General features: G+C 41.4%; 1 protein-coding gene across 1 annotated transcript in view; it reads right to left on the bottom strand.

Annotated features, from left to right (window-relative positions):
* The window catches only part of CDCA2 (cell division cycle associated 2), a 70,249-nt gene that overhangs the window by 47,428 nt on the left and 3,585 nt on the right, over positions 1 to 19,236 (bottom strand). The window contains 4 exon segments of the mRNA XM_006766439.2: positions 3,230 to 3,314; positions 5,338 to 5,534; positions 6,794 to 6,941; positions 17,177 to 17,331. Coding sequence (XP_006766502.1) covers positions 3,230 to 3,314; positions 5,338 to 5,534; positions 6,794 to 6,941; positions 17,177 to 17,331 — 585 coding nt within the window.

Consider the following 19,236-nt stretch of genomic DNA (forward strand, 5'->3'; position numbering starts at 1 on the left):
ACCTAGAAATGAACTTAACCAAAGAGGTAAAAGACCTGTATTTGGAAAACTATAGGACATTGAAAAAAGAAATAGAGGAAGATACAAACAAATTGAAACATATACCATGTTCATGGGTTGGAAGAATTAACATCACTAAAATGTCTATACTAACCAAAGCAATCTACAGATTCAACACAATCCCTATTAAAATACCAATGGCACACTTCACATAACTAGAACAAATACTCCAAAAATATATAGAGAACCATAAAAGACCCCGAATGGCCATAGCAATCTTGGGAAAGAAGAACAAAGTTGGAGGGATTACAATACCAGATATGAAACTATACTACAAAGCCATTATAACCAAAACAGCCTTGTACTGGGACAAAAAGTGGCATATAGACAAATGGTTCAGAACAGAAACCCCAGAAATTGACCCACACCATTACGGTCAATTAATATCTGACAAAGGAGGCAAGAATACACAGTGGAGTAAAGACAGTCTTTTCAAAAAATTGTGTTGAGAAAACTGGAAATGTAAAAAAAATAAAAATAGACCACCACCTTACACCATATACAAGAATAAACACAAAATGGGTAAAAGACTTAAATGTAAGGCATGAAACCATAAAAATATTAGAAAAAAAAAAACAGGAAGTAAAATCTCAGACATCTCACATAACAGAATTTTTGCCAATACATCTCCTAGGGCAAGAGAAACAAAGGAAAAAATAAACAAATGGGACTACACCAAAATAAAAAGCTTCTAAACAGCAAAAGAAAATAAAAATGAATAGTGAACCCATCGTATGGGAGAACGTATTAGCCAAAGATACATCTAATAAGGGGTTAATATCCTAAACACATGAAGTACTCATACAACCCCCCAAAAAAAGAAGACAAACAATCCCATTAAAAAACGGGCAGAGGACCTGAATAGACATTTCTCCAAAGACATACAAATGGCCAAGCAACATATGAAAAGATGCTCAAAGTCACTAATTAACAAAGACATGCAAATTAAAACCACAATGAGGCATCACCTCACACCTGGTCAAATGGCTATAATAAATAAATCAGTAACAACAAATGCTTGTGAGGACATGGAGAAAAGAACACTAGTTCACTGCTGGTGGGAATGCAGATGGTGCAGCCACTATGAAAAATAGTAGGGAATTTCCTCAAAAACTTAAAAATGGAACTTCTGTTTGACCCAGAGATTGCACTTCTTGGAATATAACCTAAAAAACCTCAAAACACCAATCAGAAAGAATATATGCACCTCTATGTTCATAGCAGCATTGTTTACAATAGCTAAGATTTAGAAACAGCCCAAGTGCCCATCAATAGATGAATGAATAAACCAGCTGTGGACATTTACACAATGGAATACAATGCAGCTGTAAAAAAGAAGGATCTCTTACCCTTTGGGACAGCATGGATGGACATGGAGACTATTATGTAAGTGAAATAAGTTCATGTGAGAAAGAAATATCACATGATCTCACTTATTTGTGGGATTTAGAAACAGCCCAAGTGCCCATCAATAGATGAATGAATAAACCAGCTGTGGACATTTACACAATGGAATACAATGCAGCTGTAAAAAAGAAGGATCTCTTACCCTTTGGGACAGCATGGATGGACATGGAGACTATTATGTAAGTGAAATAAGTTCATGTGAGAAAGAAATATCACATGATCTCACTTATTTGTGGGGAATATACTCGGGGGAGGGGGGTCCCTCAGCCCAGCCTGCACCCTCTCACAGTCCGGGAGCCCTCAGGGGATGTCCAACTGCCAGCTTAGGCTGGGGCGGCCTAAGCTGGCAGTCGGACATTCTTAGCGCTGCCGCGAGCCCGGCTTCTGGCTGAGCGAAGGTGGGGAGCACCACTCAACCAGAAGCCTGGTGGCACAGGCTCGCTGACCCCACCACCCACTGGTCCTTCCAGAAGGTCGTTTCGTCATCCGATCTAACTGGCATATTAGCTCTTTATTATATAGGATATGCATAGCCCATGGACAGGACAACAGGATAGTGAAGACCCCGAGGGGAGGGGGCGGATGGAGAGGTAGGGGCTGGGAGGGGAGGAGTAAAGGGGGGGAATGGGAGACATCTGTAATACTATCAATAATAATAAAATTTACGCCCTAACGGGTTTGGCTCAGCGGATAGAGTGTCAGCCTGCGGACTCAAGGATCCCAGGTTCAATTCCGGTCAAGGGCATGTACCTTGGTTGCGGGCACATCCCCAGTAGGGGGCGTGCAAGAGGAAGCTGATCGATGTTTCTATCTCCCTTCCTCTCTGTAAAAAATCAATACAATACATTAAAACAAAATTTACATTCCGAAAAATAAAAAATAGATCTAACCAGTTTGGCTCAGTGGATAGAGCGTGCAAGGGCATGTACCTTGGTTGCAGGCACATACCCAATAGGGAGTGTGCAGGAGGCAGCTGATCGATGTTTCTCTCACATCGATGTTTCTAACTCTCTATCCCTCTCCCTTCTTCTCTGTAAAAATCAATAAAATATATATTTAAAAAAATAATAAAAAGTAAATAAAAGGTAACAATAATTTACTTAAAAATTTTTTTTCAAATAAACATAAAAAAGAGACAAAGAGGGAAAAAAAGGAAAAAAAGATTAAGAAAATAAACAGAAAATGTATGCTAAAATGGTAGATTTAAATCAAACCATATCACTACTGACTTGAAAGGTTAAGGAGCGAAATATTCCAATTAAAAGAAGAGAATCTCAGATAGATTTTAAAAAAACACAATACAAGAGTTTTACTTTAAAGAGAGACACAGGTACGTTGAAAATAAACCTAATACTTTACTGGTGACTTTCATTCAATATAAGTACACTGATTTTGGAAAAGACTAAAATTTGAATCCTGGTGCCTTTTCCCACAACATTAAACAAAACAAAACAAAAAAATCATGTGTAGTGTTTTTTCTAACAAAATGTACCTGTTAATATGTTCAGAGATCCTAGTCTTTACAATACATTTTATCAGGTTGGAAATATTTCACTTAATTCTTATTCAAAGAAAACAATGCCCTCTCTCAAGTAAAAACAATTCTGAAACATTTCTAATAGATCAAGAGCTCTTAAAATGTAGGGAACTGTTTTAGTTTTCCCAAATTTCAGCATGTAGGTACACCAAGTATAGATGTCTAGTGAACAAATATTTCAATGGGTGAACTGGCACGCATACTAAGGAAAAATTAAATACTTACCAGCTGAAGCCTCTGTGAGCTCAGGAAGTGAAACAGATTCTTCAACTAAACATCCAGACTGTGTTAAACCAGGTTCAGAAAGTTTCTTGGGGGGGAAAAAGTGCACACAAAAAAGTACCAAATCTTATTAATACAGAATTACTGATATCTTTTTAAAGGTTTGAGTAAGCATTGCAGATTACCTAGAAATATAATGTTAAACCAATCAATGAGGCAATTTTATCACCTTCATTATCTGATCTCAAAAGTATAGGAAGGATAATCTAACTAAAAACAGAATATTATTCTAAATGTATTCCCTAGGCATTTTTGTTACCTTATTTGAAGTCTAGAAATTATGCTAACTACATTCATTAAAGAAGAAATTCTCCAAACAGAAAATGTTATATAATTACTAATCAAACAACAAAAGTATCAATAACTATGATAGGAAAAGCATTAATGGCTACGATAGAAAACACTCACATTAATGTGGAAACCATTTCCTAATCATGGTATATGTCCAAACAATCAAAGTTTTGATAGGAAACAATTATTATCCATTCTGTCAGATGATGATTTCATATTAGCTAGAATAAGGTAGAGGGAGTAGAGATTCTAAGCAACTCTGAACGAAACCTATTGGACCCTGAAGAATCTTTAACTATCAAACACTTAGACCAGTCTAAACAAAATCATTAGGATATGTACTGTATCAATGTGACAGAGAAGGTACAGAAAAAAGGTTCTAATTCTAATGGTTAGGTGTCTCTTCTCACTGAAGAAATGGGAACCTGCTGTTCAAACCAAAAGTACCAGTATGAAACAGGAAGTCATGAGAAAACTAGCTCCCTGTTTACATTTGAGTAAAGATCAATAATATTATTTCATTCAGGTTGATCTTTTGATAATCTTGACAGGCTTAAGTTATCAGCAACAAAAATCCTTAGTTCCTTGAGGCAAGTGAACAGAGCAAAGGAGCAATTGCTAAACAGCAATTATTAAACCAGTCAGAGCGTGTGCTCTCCCTGTCAGGAGCACGCCCTGCGCCTTTCCATTCAGCCTCTTCTTCCCCCACAAGCACTCATTCCTAAACTCTAAGGGACTCCAAGCAACTTGCAACCAGGGAGCAATGGGCAGCGTCCAGGACTAACCCCCTGACCCTGTGACCAAGGTCCCCTTTTCTCTGACGCCTTACTGAGCCAAAGCAGCCCAGCCTGGGCTCATTTCCCCACCTAGTCCCTCACCTGTTGCTGCTTCTGTCCTAGGCCCTTCCTTGTTTCTCTGAACTCAGCTTTAATAAATGTCATCTCAAAATCTCCTGGACTGGTACTGTGAAATCTTCCCCGCACGAAGTCAAGAACCCACATACTACCCACAGGTCCTAGGCAGACCCTCTCAGGGTCAGGTCCCATTTCTGGTAACACCAATATCACCCCAATAAATTCAATTTAAAAATAAATAAAATCAATCCTTGCAAAACAAACATAGAGGTACCAAGGCAGAAGTGCCAAGACCCACCGGCCTGAGGAGTACAGTATAATTTTCTAATTTACCAATAATGTGTAAATAAAATACTCATGTCAGCCTCCTTTGGCAGACAAAAAGCTACTCCAGGACAGGACTGTGACTTTCTGTTGTACCATCAGCATCTATTGCAACAATACCTCAAACTGCTTCATCTTTTTATAAAAACTTTTTCAGAAGGCATTTAATCAAAACTGTCTCTAAAAACCAATAAGCCAACTAACAATAAAAATTAATAAGTAGGAAATACACACACTCATGTAATCTGAAACCCAGCTACAATATAGCAGTACAAGGTACTCTTACTGAAAAAAGGATCTTTAAAACTACCTCGCCAGGCCCTAAACGGTTTGGCTCAGTGGACAGAGCGTCGGCCTGCGGACTGAAGGGTCCCAGGTGCGATTCCGGTCAAAGGCATGTACCTTACTTGAGGGCACATCCCCAGTATAGGGTGTGCAGGAGGCAGCTGATCGATATTTCTAACTCTCTGTCCTCCTTTCCTCTCTGTAAAAAATCAATAAAATATATATATATAAAAAAAACAAACTACCTCACCAGGAAAGCAAAGCTTTATTTTCCTATGTTCCCAGTAAGTGAATTACCTTAGAAAGATCTACAAGAGAAGTTTGAAAAGCGCATGTTCGGTCTGTACTGGGAGGAGTAGCAACAACAAACATCTGGGGACCAACTGCATTAGTTAGATTTTCATCAGAATTGCTCTGAGAAGATATCCTCCGACGTTTGGATAACTGTGCAAGGAACGCAGACTGCTGACATTCACCAAGACTTTCCTTTTTGGCTATAAACACAAAACAAAATAAAAACAAAATAGGCATGAGTATTTTCTTTTACAATTTTGTACATCATAATTTTAGTATGATTTAATGCTTGAGTCTAAAGATTTTAGAAATGAATAGGAAAATCTAGTAAAATTTTTAATTCAAAAAAAATATAATGGAAAGACAAGTGAACATGACTACTAAAAAGATTAACACAAATTTACTTAGAAAAACATATTTAATTATAATATTTTTTCAGACTATAAAATGCAGAAAAATATGCTAAAATACATTGGCATTGGTGATACAGTATCTCATTCTGTTTTTAAATTTATATTGAAACTTATTCTTTTGAGCATTTCGAAGGATGTGGTTATGTTCTAATATTGGCTCTGCTTTGTGTATGAGTTTATGAAAATACAGCCACAATGTGCCCCAGTTCTTAGCTACAAAAAAGAATGTTATTCTTTGCAGAATTATAATAATCATGTTAGTAACATATTTTAAAACCCAGGTAAAAGAAAAATAGGTAAGTTACAAACTACAAATAAAAATGAGTACATGAGAGTGGTCACGCACTAACAGGTAGATGAATTAAACTTGTCTTGAGTTGAAGTGCACTGCACCCAAGGAGGTATTGAAATTACTTGAAGATGGTTCAAGACACCAAAACAAAATCATGTGGAACCTTACTTAGGGTGCAGAGCAGTAGAGGTATGATTTTGACAATTATGGATAAGGCCAAGATTCATCTAATTCTAGTATTTGAAATGTTTTGTGATTGGAAAATCAAAGGTGACAAAAAAAAATAACCAAATGAATTATAATCTAAAAGTTATTATAAAGAATATGGCAGGCTATAAAGATGTCAGATTGGATAGATCAGTTTATAATATCGGGGATGGGTGTTTGGTATTCATGTAAATGCTTGCCAAACTTAATAATCCTCTAAAAATCAAGTTTGCACACTCAAATTTGTCACATGGGCTATTATAAAGATGAAATGAGCTAATCAGCTCTGACAATTTTACATCTAAAACTTAACTGTGACCATGTGGACGTGGAGGCTCAGAAATGCTTGACATTCGGTTTTTTTAAGAGAACCAGAAATCAAGGTTTTTACATGAAATGTCCCAAATCTTGAATGTTAGACTCCATTTAAAAATACAACTCTGCTCAGAAAGACTGCTTTTGCACTGTGAACTAAATCTTTTTTATATCTCAGAGGCTTGTCTGAATGCCACAGAAGTCGAAACTGACTGAAGTTTTTTCTACTCACTCAAGCCTGTTGTGTGGAACCCCTCTGCCTCTGAGAACTCCGGACAGTCAGTAATTTTTTCCTTTTCCTGTATGGAGTGAAAAGCCGACTGGAAGGCAGATATGCGCTCTTTTAAAGAAGTAACATTTCGATATAATACAGGGCTGCCCTGTTAAAATACAGAGACATAAAGGGTATTATAAATCAAGTCAAACATAGTTTCTATATTCTTAGCCTAAAACTATTGAATCTAAAACTAAATACAAAGGTTTTTGGAAGACCAGAGATAATAAATTAGTGTAGCAAAGCCTCTTCTCCTTTAAATCACACATTTTCAGTTTAAATATTCAGTGTGCGGCCAACATCTTAGTTTCTCCCTCTGCTCCTCCTCCAGTGTTTAGCTGTGTGATATGTAATGTACATGTGTAGCTACAGGCTGGTCAATAATGACATTAGTAAGTCTATGGACTAGACAAGAAAAGTCTGGAGTAGGTGGAAAACACTTTAAAGAGGCACCCAGACAAAACATACTCCCAATCATTTGAGTGCTAAATAACTCTTTAAAATATCCATAGAAAATCATCTGCATGATGCCTTTACCTCATGCAAGTCTCAGGGTACCTGGTTCAAACCAAGCTAGTCTCTTTACTCATGTTCCTTCATACACACCCTCTCCCTAGGAGGCCAGAAAACATAGATGTTCCCTAGTAGCTCAGATACCCACTCTCACATTTACCCTCTTCTTTGGCTTCTCCAGCTAACTTTTCTTCATTTCATGGGACCCTACCTCCTTAGAGCTGAAAGCCAGCCATTCACTTAAAATACGGAACCAAGTAGTAAGATGGTATAAGCACAGGCGCTCTCTGCAAACTCTAACAGGATTTCAGCCAAAGATGCACAAAATGGAACTGATACACGCAGGGATAGAAATGCCAGATAAATGCAAGCAATGCACAGTTTGAGTTCTGTTTACCCATAAAACAAACTACTCATTACATTCTCTATCCAGGATCTCCTCCCCTACCCCTTTATTATTTAGACTACCAACATATTTCCACTGCTTTGGAGTTTGTGGCAATTAACAAAATTACACAAACAGGCAAAAGTTAAAGTAAAAAAATACCTCCCTTTAAGATATTGTATGGAGGAAAATCAGTTAAAATCTTGAAGCCATGTTTGATGGTGAATCTGCTCATGCACTTGATTCTATTCCCAGTTAAATACATTCAGAAAGCAAACTGTTGCATAATAACAGAACATTTAAAAATTCCAATATGATTGATGATGTAAACCTTTATGACATAAACAGCATATAACATTCATTAAAAGCTGGTGATCAACTCTAATGTACATGAGATATAGAGAAAGAAAGGGGTTATCCCAAATTTACCTCGAATATTCTTTTTTGGTACTCATATTTGACAATGGCAAAGGTAAGTTCAGTATCCTAGGAATTTGAGCACTTTGAAATGCTGCTTAAAACAAATTTTAGGTTCTCTGAGTCAAAAGTGTTTAGTTCTGATGGGGAATAACAATATACAAAGTTAAATGAAACATTTAAAATGTACTGCTTTTTTTTATGCTTTTGTCTTATGAATTGTGTCAGTCAACAACATTCTTCCATGTGCCAGAAACTATTCCACGGACTTAGAATGAAAGGAGGAAATTATGTTCTAGAGTAAAATTCTGAAAACACATTAATACAGTTTTAGGTACAAGAGGTGCTATTGGGAAGTTGAAAAAAGAATGGTGATTCAGTAACGAAAAGGGCTTCCTAGCTTGTATTGAACAATATTCGATCTAAAAATATTTGAGTTGAAACCAAAACAATGAGAAAGGGATAGTTAAGGGAAGATATTGGGGGAGACAAGAACAAGGTAGAACAAAAGCAAAGGCCCTGCTGGAAATAAGATATAGCAGAAAGAAGGCCAAGAGTGCCCAGGGATGAACGGAGATAGGGAGATGAGGCTTGTGGTAGGCAAGGCTCAGGTAAGGAAGGTGCAATGTGATGAAAGCTTCAGGAGGTGTTTGGTTTTTAAGTCAAGTCATAACTGAAAGCCATGGGAAGGTTTTAAAGTAGCAGAGGGGCCGAAACCGGTTTGGCTCAGTGGATAGAGCATCGGCCTGTGGACTGAAAGGTCCTGGGTTCGATTCCAGTTAAGGGCATGTACCTGGGTTGCGGGCACTTCCCCAGTGGGAGATGTGCAGGAGGCAGCTGATCGATGTTTTTCTCTCATCGATGTTTCTAGCTCTCTATCTCTCTCCCTTCTTCTCTGTAAAAAATCAATGAAATATATTTTTTAAAAAAAGTAGCAGAGGGAATGATTTGATTTATACTTTAAATGTATCTCTTTGATTAGTCTCTGAAATGGTGAATGAATTAAGGAAAGAGGGAAGTAGAAAGATCAGTTAGAGTGATATTAGCAATTAGGGAAGTAGTTGGAGATCTAGGCAGGAATCACATTAGCAAGTGAACTGTGGAGACATGAGGAACTAGATAGGTTTTGATATGTAATGATGGGTTGGATATGAAAGATGAGGAAGAAAGAAAAACTGATAGATCATTGGACTGTGCAACTGGATAATGATGGATGCACTGACATGGGGACGTGATTTGAGGATCTGATAAAAGAAATCTATAATTTGGTTGGGACCATACAATGCTTGAAATGCTTATTTATAAAACCCAAATAGAGATGTTGAATAGCAACTGGATACCCAGTTGCTCATGGGGAAAAAAATTAGACTGCATAAGGAAAGCAGAGAAAAGTGGGCAGAGGAAAACCCTGGGACAATTAATATTTATACTGGGGAAAAATAAAAAAGAGTGGAATTAGCAAGTTAAGCACAGAAAGAACGACAGTGACACAGGAAGAAAACCACGTGGCAGTCCAGAAACCAAGTGAAGAAAGCTTTTCAAAGAGGGAGTGGTCGAACATATCAAAAACTGAGGAAAGGGGGAAAAAAAGGAAGGTTGTGTAAGATGCAAATTTAGATTTTATCTTTGTCTTGGTCATTTGGGATGAATGATGATGACAGTATTCTCAGTGGAGTGGTCTAATTGGAGTAGCTAGAAGTAGGGGAGAGGCTAGGAAAGAAGAAAGTAAACATTGGAATACTGATGTAACCAATCTATCGGGAAGTTGTAGAGGATAGGAATATCCTATATAATAAAAACCCAGTGACCATAACAGCAGAACAAACAGAATGACTGCTTGACCTTCATAGTGGTCACTATGAAGTGCAGTGACCACCTCTCAGTCCCTTTCCCCGGCCGGCAGGCTCCGATCGATAGTCGATGGCAAACAGGGATCTGGGATGGGTGAGGGCAGAGCCAGACCAAGGCCCCTGTCCTGCTGGTCAGGGGTGGGGCGGCGAGCAGGCGGAAACAGCCGACCTCTCGAACCCTCCCCCTGCCATCAGGCTCCCATCACCGGATGGGGAACAGGAACCCGGGAGGGTGGCAGCGGGGGCAGGACTGGTGAGTGGGTGGAATGGGCCCATCTCTTGGTCCCTACCCCTGGCCTGCAGGCTCCAATTGCCACCAATGGCGAACAGGGACCCGGGTTGGGTGGCAGGGGATGCAGGTGGCGCCAGGCCTAGGCCCCCACCCTGCCGGTCAGTCGCCCCACACACAGAGGGTGACCTGCAGCAGGGGTGGGGCTGGCAAGTGGGTGGAACAGCCGACCTCTTGGTGCCTCCCCCAGCCGTCAGCCCTCATCACTGGATGGGGAACAGGGAACCTGGGTGGGTGGAGGCAGGGGGTAGGGCAGGCTGCTGGGGAAAATGGCCCTGATCACAGTCTAGGCTTAGGGACTGTACCCACGCACGATTTTGTGCACTGGGCCTCTAGTATGTATGATAATAGGTATGAGGAAGAAAGAGGGCTAGATTTCCATCATCCATAGTGGGAAGGATCAATACTAAAACCTCAACACTGAAAGATTAAGAAGTAGCAATTAAGCAAGAAAGAGAAATAAAAGGCATCCCAATTGGAAAGGAAGAAATAAAGCTGTCACTATTTGTATATTATATATATATATCAAAGACTCCACACCAAAAAACTGTTGGAATTAACAGAATTCAGTAAATCTGCAGAATACAAAATTAACATACAAAAATCTGTTGCATTTCTATATATTTATAACTATCTGAAAGAGAAATTAAGAAGACAATTGCATTTGCATTAAAAAAATACCTAGGAACAAATTTAACCAATGACGTGAAAGATCTGTACACTGAAAATTTTAAGATATTAATGAAAACACAAATAAGTGGAAAGATATTTTGTGCCCATGGATTGAAAGAATTAATACTACTAAAATGTCCACAGTATCCAAAGCAATCTATAGATTCAATATAATCCCCATAAATATTCCAATTACATTCACTACAGCAATAGAGCAATCATAAAATTTGTATGAAACTACAAAAGACCCCAAATAGTCAAAGTGATCTTGAGAGAGAACAAAGCTGGAGGCATTATACTCTCTGACTTCAAACTATATTACAAAGCTATAGTAATTAAACAGTATGATATTGGCATAAAAAGACACAAAATCAATAAAACAAGAATAGAGAGCCCAGAACCAAACCTACCTATCGATGGTCTATTTATGGCAATGAAGCAAAGAATATACAAAAAACAAAGGGTCTCTTCAATAAACGATGTTGGGAAAAATGAACAGCCACATACAAAAGAATGAAAATGGACCACTAATTTCCACCATACACAAAAATTAACTCAAAATGGATTAAAGACTTGAAATAAAAACTCAAAAGAATGAAATGAAAAGGCAATCTACCAAATAGGAGGAAATATTTGCAAATTCTATATGTGATAAGGGGCTAATATCCAAAATATATAAAGAACTCATACAACTCAATTGCAAAAGAACAAACAATACAATTAAAAAATAGGCAGAAGATCTCAATAGATGTTTTTCCAAATAAACAGATACACAAAAAGGTACTCAACATCACTCATCATCAGGGAAATGCCAATCAAAAACACAATGAGATATCATCTCATACCCATCGGTCTATCATCAAAGACAATTAAGTGTTGGCAAGGATGTAGAGAAAAGGGAATAATCATCATATACTGTTGGTGAAAAGGTAAATTGGTACAGCCATTATGGAAAAACTATGGAGTTTCCTCAAAAAATTAAAAACAGAGCTACCATATGACCCAGCAAGTCACATTTGGGTTTATCCAAAGAAAATAAAGCACTTACTCGAAAAGATACATATACCCATGTTCACTGCAGCATTATTTACAACTAGAGGCCGGGTGCACGGATTTGTGCACCAGTGGGGTCCCTTGGCCTGGCCTGCAGGGATCGGGCAAAAACTAGCTCTCTGACATCCTCCAAGAGGTCCTGGATTGCAAAAGGGTGGTTCTCGGGTGACGCACTGCAGAATCGGGCTCCCACCTCTCTGGTTCCAGGTGCATCACCCAAGAACTGCAGCTGCCAAGTCACCTCATCTCAGCAGCTCTTGCATTGAGCGTTTTACCCACTGTTGGTCATTGCGCATCATAGCTACCAGCACGTTGGTCAGTTGGCTGATCACTTAGACTTTTATATACATACTATAGGCCCGGTACACAAAATTTGTGCACTCGGGGGCGATCCCTCAGCCCAGTCTGTGACCTCTCGCAGTCTGGAACCCCTCAGGGGAACGGGCCTAGGCTGGCAGTCAGACATTCCTCTGGCAGCCCAGGAGCCCTCAGGGGATGTCCACTTGCCAGTGGGGAGCAGGCCTAGGCTGCAGTCAAACATCCTTAGCGCTGCTGTGCTGCGGGCTAGAAGCAGGTATCTGGGATTTATCTTCTATAATTGAAACTTTGTAGCCTTGGTCGGGCTGGAAGCAGCCCCTCCTTGAGTGGAGGCCATGGCAGCTGGAAGCAGGTATCTAGGATTTATTTATTTTCTATAATTGAAACTTTGTAGCCTTGAGTGGAGCTCAGGGTCTGCAGGGAAGGCACGAAGCTTGGCTTCCTCCATTTCCAGGGGCAACCCAAGCCTCCTGCTGGCTCCAGCTTTGTGGCTGCCGCCATCATAGTTGGGTTAATTTGCATATTTGCTCCTGATTGGCTGGTGGCCGTGACAGGTGGATATAGTGGAGGTACGGTCAATTTGCATGTTTCTCTTTTATTAAATTTGACTAGAGGCTTGGTCACCGCCACTCCCTCCCTCTGCCCTCTGGCACCTGCCTTGGCTGACCTGGCGCTGCCGCCCCCTGCTGACCGGTCATTCTGCCATTTGGTTGATTTCCATATTAGGCTTTTATTATATAGTATAGATAACTGAATATGGAAACAGCCTATACACACACACACACACACACACACACACACACAGTGGAATGTTACTCAGCCATAAGAATGAAACCTTGCCATTTGGGACAACATGGATCATTTAAATACATAAACTAAATATCAAAAATAGAAGTCTTTGTTTTACTATGGTTGCAAATATCAAAAAATTTCTATATGTGACACGGCACCAGAGTTAAGTTAGGGTTTTTCAAAATGCTGACATGCCGAGCTCAAAAGGTTCGCCATCACTGACCTAGGGAGTATTATGCTAAATGAAATAAGATGGAGAAGAACAAATACCATATGATTTCACTTATATGTGGAATTAAAAAAAACAAAGCAAACAAACAAAACAAAACAGACTCATGGAAACAGAGATCAAACTGATGGCTGCCAGAGGGGAAGGAGTTTGGGGGAGGAGCAAAAAAAGGTAAAGGAGAGTTAAGAGTTCCAAATTTCCAGTTATAAGTCACAGAGATTTAATATACAGAATAGGAGATATCCTATATAATAAAAGCATAGTATGGAAATTGTCCGCTCGACTGGGAGTTTGTTTGTCTGGGAGTGCAATCAGGGGGCAGGCATGCATGGGGAAGGGAGGGAGGCCCTGGCTGGCAGCCAGCAGCTGCTAAGGACCCTACCAGCGCACGAATTTCATGTACTGGGCCTCTAATAGTCAATAATAATAATTTTGTATGGTGTCAAAAATTGATTAACTAGGTTGTAAACCTAAAACTAATATAGTAGTTATTTTAACTATTTTTTAAATTTTTTAAAAACAGGCCATTTAAGGATAGGAAATAAAAATGTGTTGATTGAATAAATGAACAGGATTCTTTAGTTCTGTAAGCTAAAATACAATGGAACAATGTCTTCAAAATATTGATGGAAAATATATGTTCAACCCAGGTTTCTGTTATACTAAGACAACCTATAACTCAATATGCTGGTAGAATAAACTTTGTCAGTTGTGCAGAAGTTCCAGAAAAATGAGGTAGTAAAGCAAGACAAGAGAAAGATATTCAATCAAGGAAATAGGGAATTTAAACTGGAGAGGAAAAGAGAATTACCACGGATGGTAAAAAAAAGTCACAAAATAACAGCTATCCAACAAAGCTAGTGACAACCAAGCCAAAAGGAAGAAGACAGAGGGCGCTAGGAAAAAAGAAAATAATTGATAGACTATATGGGAAGAAATGGGAAAGAGGAGAGTGCTGGGAAAAGTATGGCTAGATGTGAGAAAGCAAAAATTTCATTTCTCTCTCTCTCTCCCCCCACTTCCTCTCTTTCTAAAAATGAAAAATTTTTAAAAATAATCTATGGGTCTATCTTGCAATTTGAGGGTATATTTTGCATACACTGTCATTTGGAAAATATGGCTTCACTCACCTATGCAGATTTCCAATGTTGACACATTTTACTATGCAATATCAAAACATCACACTCAATGAATCCACTGATCTACCAGAAAACTCTAACTACTGGAAAGTTATCAAGCTAATGGTGGTGAATTTTTTCCAAGATTCCAATTTTCTCTTGAAAACTTAAATTTTTTCATTGGTAAGAAGTATCTCAGTTTTTGCTTTAAATAGCACATACATTTTTGAGAAAATGTCAGCAACATGCCCAAGTCTGACTAACCATGATATCTATCAGTCATTGTTGAAGTAAAAATTATGTTCCAGCTCAGAGCTCAAATAATCAACTTAATTTTTCTCAAAACATCCACACTTCTGTATGTACTTTGGAAGTACTTGATGCGTGCTTCCCATTTCATCACACTTAATATTCAAGGGCTGAGAATTAATAAAATATGTAATTTTTATTGTTTCATCAGAATATTAAGTGAAACTGGCATTATTACTACTTCTTGTGAATGCTTGTCAGTGATGAATAAAATGACAACTTGGTGCCATCAGTTTTACTCGGCACTGCTTTTGCAGCATGGATGTAAACATCAACACAGTGAAAAAGGCAAATAGCATCTTAGGACATTTACAAAAAATAGTTCTGACATCTTGAAGGGAACTCCGGGATCCCGAGGGATCTGCAGATAAACTTTGAGAACTACTGCACTGCACTATATGGCCTACGCACACATACTGTCTAAAAATAAAGAAGTGGGCAATGTAAGTACATTTTAAAGTAGGAAGGCCAATAGCACAAGAGGCAAAAGCAATTGTCCTTTAAGAAGGATAAACTGGGGACTGTGTCGTTCATAGCAAGACTTGTACTACTATTTGACTTTTGTTATTCTACTAAAAACCTGGAAAAATATGTGAATAGTTCCCCATCAGCAGGCAAATAATTCCTCCCTTCCACAGGTTATCCCAAATACATTTTGTCCTGAAAACTCTTCCCCTATATGCCAACATATAGTAGTCACAAAAAAGTTACACAGTTAAGAGATAAGATATCTAAAGAAAAAGGTTGGAAAACACTGCTTCACCTCACTATAGAAAAATAGATATTAACTAGAAAAAAATTTGCAAAATAAAAAAGAAAGCTCCTCTAGAAAGCCATTTCGATCCAGAATCGTATAACTTTTAATACAGGGGTTGGCAAAAGTAGGTTTACAGTTGCAAAACAATTTATTCTTTTATTATTTATACTAGAGGCCCGGTACACAAAAATTTGTGCACTCGGGGGGAAGGGAGGGTCCCTCAGCCTGGCCTGTGCCCTCTCACAATTTGTGACCCCTCGGGAGATAACGCCCTGCTGGCTTAGGCCTGCTCCCGGGTGGCAGAGAGCAGGCCCAATCCCTAGGTGCAGCCCCTGGTCGGGCTCAGAGCAGGGCCGATTGGGGAGTTGGGGCGCCGTCCTCTGTCATTCACAGAGAAGGGCGGATTGGGAGGTTGCAATGCCACCCTCAGTCACGCTCAGGGTAGGGCCGGTTGGAGGTTAGGGCACCGGCCCTGTTGCCCTCAAGGCAGGGTCGATGGGGAGGTTGCAGCGCCACCCCGTCACGCACAGAGCAGGGCCAATCAGGGGGGTTGGGGCTCCGTACCCTGTCACGCACAAAGCAGGGTTGATCAGGGGTTTGGGGAGCTCCCTGCTGTCACTCACAGAGCAGGGCCGATAGGGGAGTTGAGGAGCTCCCCCCTGTCACACACAGAGCAGGACCCGTGGGACAGGGGGGAGGGGAGGGCGTTGGGGCGCCACACCCTGTCACACACAGAGCCACAGGCGATCAGGGGGTTTGGGTGCTGCCCCTTCACGCTGATCCTGGTGCCGGGAGGCCTCTCGGCTCCACTGATCCCGGTGCTGGGAGGCCTCGCGGCTCCGCTGATCGTGGTGCTGGGAGGCATATTACCCTTTTACTATATAGGATAGAGGCCTGGTGCATGGGTGGGGCTGGCTGGTTTGCCCTGAAGGGTGTCCTGGATCAGGGTGGGGGTCCCCACTGGGATGCCTGGCCAGCCTGGGTGAGGGGCTGAGGGCTGTTTTCAGGCTGGCGGGTGACGGAAGCTCCCAACCGTTTTTTTTGTTTGTTTTTATTCTGGACCAGCTTTAGCTCTGAGGCTCCAGCTCTTAGGTCTCCGCTGCTGAAAGCAGGTATCTGGTTTGTTTCAGTTCTATACTCGCAACAATGTATAACTCCAGCTCTGAGATCCCGGCTCGCTGAAAGCAGTTTTCTGGGGTTTTGTTTAGCTTCTATATTTGTTACAATGTTTCTTAAACTGCAGGCTCAGAGGCCGGCAAGGCAGGCGGGGAACACTGGTCTCCTCCGTCACTGAAGCAAGCAAGCCTCATGTTAGTTTCAAGCTGCCTGGCTGCCGGCCACCATCTTGGCTGGCAGTTAATTTGCATATCTCGCTGATTAGCCAGTGGGAAGGGTAGCGGTTGTACACTAATTACCATGTTTCTCTTTTATTAGATAGGATTACTTATATTACTGTATTATTTTCCACATGAACCACTGTAAACCTATTTATATGCTCAACATCATTTACATTAAATGCACACTTCCAATAAGACAGAGAATTACCATCTCTCCAGATCCAAAACAGGAAGGTAGAAACACGTTACAAAAGCAAAACATTCTCCCTAGAATTCATGAGAGAAATTAAAGAAAATCATACCGGAAAAGGGAAATCCTGTGTCAAAGGAGACTTCTCTGCATTCTTTAAATTCCGCTGCTGAGCAATGAAACGAATCAGATTGTTTGTTTCAGGAGAGCCCCGAACACCAACTGTAGAACGTCGTCTGGATTTTTTAAGGCAGGATGATGACTTTCCTATAATGAAAACTCTTTTAAATTGAAACAAAACAAGGCAATCCTCAGTATTCATGTCCTGAAGATCTGTGATATACCAGTCTGAGAGACAACGTGATAAACAAGTGGTACAGAAATCTAAATAGGAATTATAGGCAAAATTGTTCACAAATGATCAACTGAATAAAAAGCTTTGTCCATTGATTTATTCCATGTTCCTGGAACAGTGCCAGGTACACAGAGGTATTTATTAAATATAGTTGGATGGATCCCTAGTCAGGTTGGTTCAGTGGATAGAGCACCAGCCCATGGATTGAAGAGTCCCAGATTGGATTCCAGTCACGTAACACAGTTGCAGGCTCGATCCCTGGCCCCATATCTGGACATTTGCGAAAAGCAACCAATCCATGTGTCTCTCTCACGTGGATGTTTTTCTCTGTCTCTCCCCTTCACTTCCACTCTCTCTCTAAAAATCAATGGAAAAATATCTTCGGGTGATGACTTAAAAAGAGAAAAATTATGTATACATATCTATATATATAAAAGCCTAAGCGAATGAACGACCAGTCGCTATGACGCGCACTGACCACCAGGGGGCAGACGCTCAATGCAGGAGCTGCCCCCTGGTGGTCAGTGCGCTCCCACAGCGAGAGCGCCACTCAACTGACCAACCCGTCCCGGTGGCCCACCAGCCCAATGGCAGCCACTCACTCCCTCAGTAGTCCTGCAGGTCCAATCTCTGGAGAACGGGCCAGGCACCAACGGACCAGCGGCGCCAGGATGAACCCAGCAGTGTCACCGGCCTCCGGGAAGTTGGCCTTGGGCACTGCGGCCACTTCCCCTCCCTAGATGCTCCACAAGGAAGAAACAATATAAAAGCGGCCGCCAGGTGGCTCCCGACAACCAGTATGAACATCAATGGGATGGATCTGGATTCCAGGTCGGCAAGGGTGTCCCACCCCTCCACCCCCCACTTAGGATGGGTGCCAGATGCAGGGGTCATGGCTGACAAGCACCGCTGCAGTGCCACAAGCCTTTCCCAATCAGGACTGACTGGGCGCAGCGGGGCCGGGATGAGCAGGAGCAGCAGGCAGGAGTGGCTGGCAGTGTTGACCTGCCAGTTTTGGCCCAATCCCCACAGGCTACCCCAAGGGACCCCACCCATGCACGAATTTGTGCAATTGGGGGGGGGGAGCGGGCGCATGGTCCCCTCAGCCCGGCCTGCACCCTGCGCCCTTTAGCAGTCCAGGAGCCCTCAGGGGATGTCCAACTGATGGCTTAGGCCCACTCCCCACAGTCGGACATCCTTAGCTATGCCGCAGAGGTGGGAGAAGCCCCCGCCACCGCTGCTGCCCTTGCCAGCCGTCAGCCTGGCTTGTGGCTGAGCAGCGCTCCCCCTGTGGAAGTGCACTGACCACCAGGGGGCAGCTGCTGCATCGACCGTCTGCCCCCTGGTGGGCAGTACGCATCATAGCAACAGGTCATTTGTTGGGGTCCAACCCCAACAGGTCCAGGGGTCCCCAAAGGTGCGGACAGAGTTGGTGAAGAAGGAATGACACGGAGACAGCATTCAGTTGATCAGCAGCCTATCCAGGATCTCTAGCCAGGATCTCCAGCCAAGTTCTGGTCTGGATCTCCAGCAAAGGTCTGGTTAGGATCTCCAGTCAGGTTCTGTGTCCATGTTCTCTCACTAGGTTCTCCAGCCAGGTTCTGTAGACATGTGCTCTTGCTAGGTTCTCCAGTCAGGTTCTGTCAAGGTTCTCCAGCCAGGTTCAGTCACCAGGTTCTAGTCAGGTTCTCTTGCCATATTCCATCCAGATTCTGTAGCCAGGTTCTGGCTCTAGGATCTTCAGCCAGGTTCTCTCGCTAGGTTCTGTCTCTACGTTCTGTTGTCAGCTTCTGTCCAGGATCTTTTGCCATGTTCTG

The sequence above is a fragment of the Myotis davidii genome, unplaced genomic scaffold (genome assembly GCF_000327345.1).
Source record: "Myotis davidii unplaced genomic scaffold, ASM32734v1 scaffold502, whole genome shotgun sequence".
NCBI lineage: Eukaryota > Metazoa > Chordata > Mammalia > Chiroptera > Vespertilionidae > Myotis > Myotis davidii.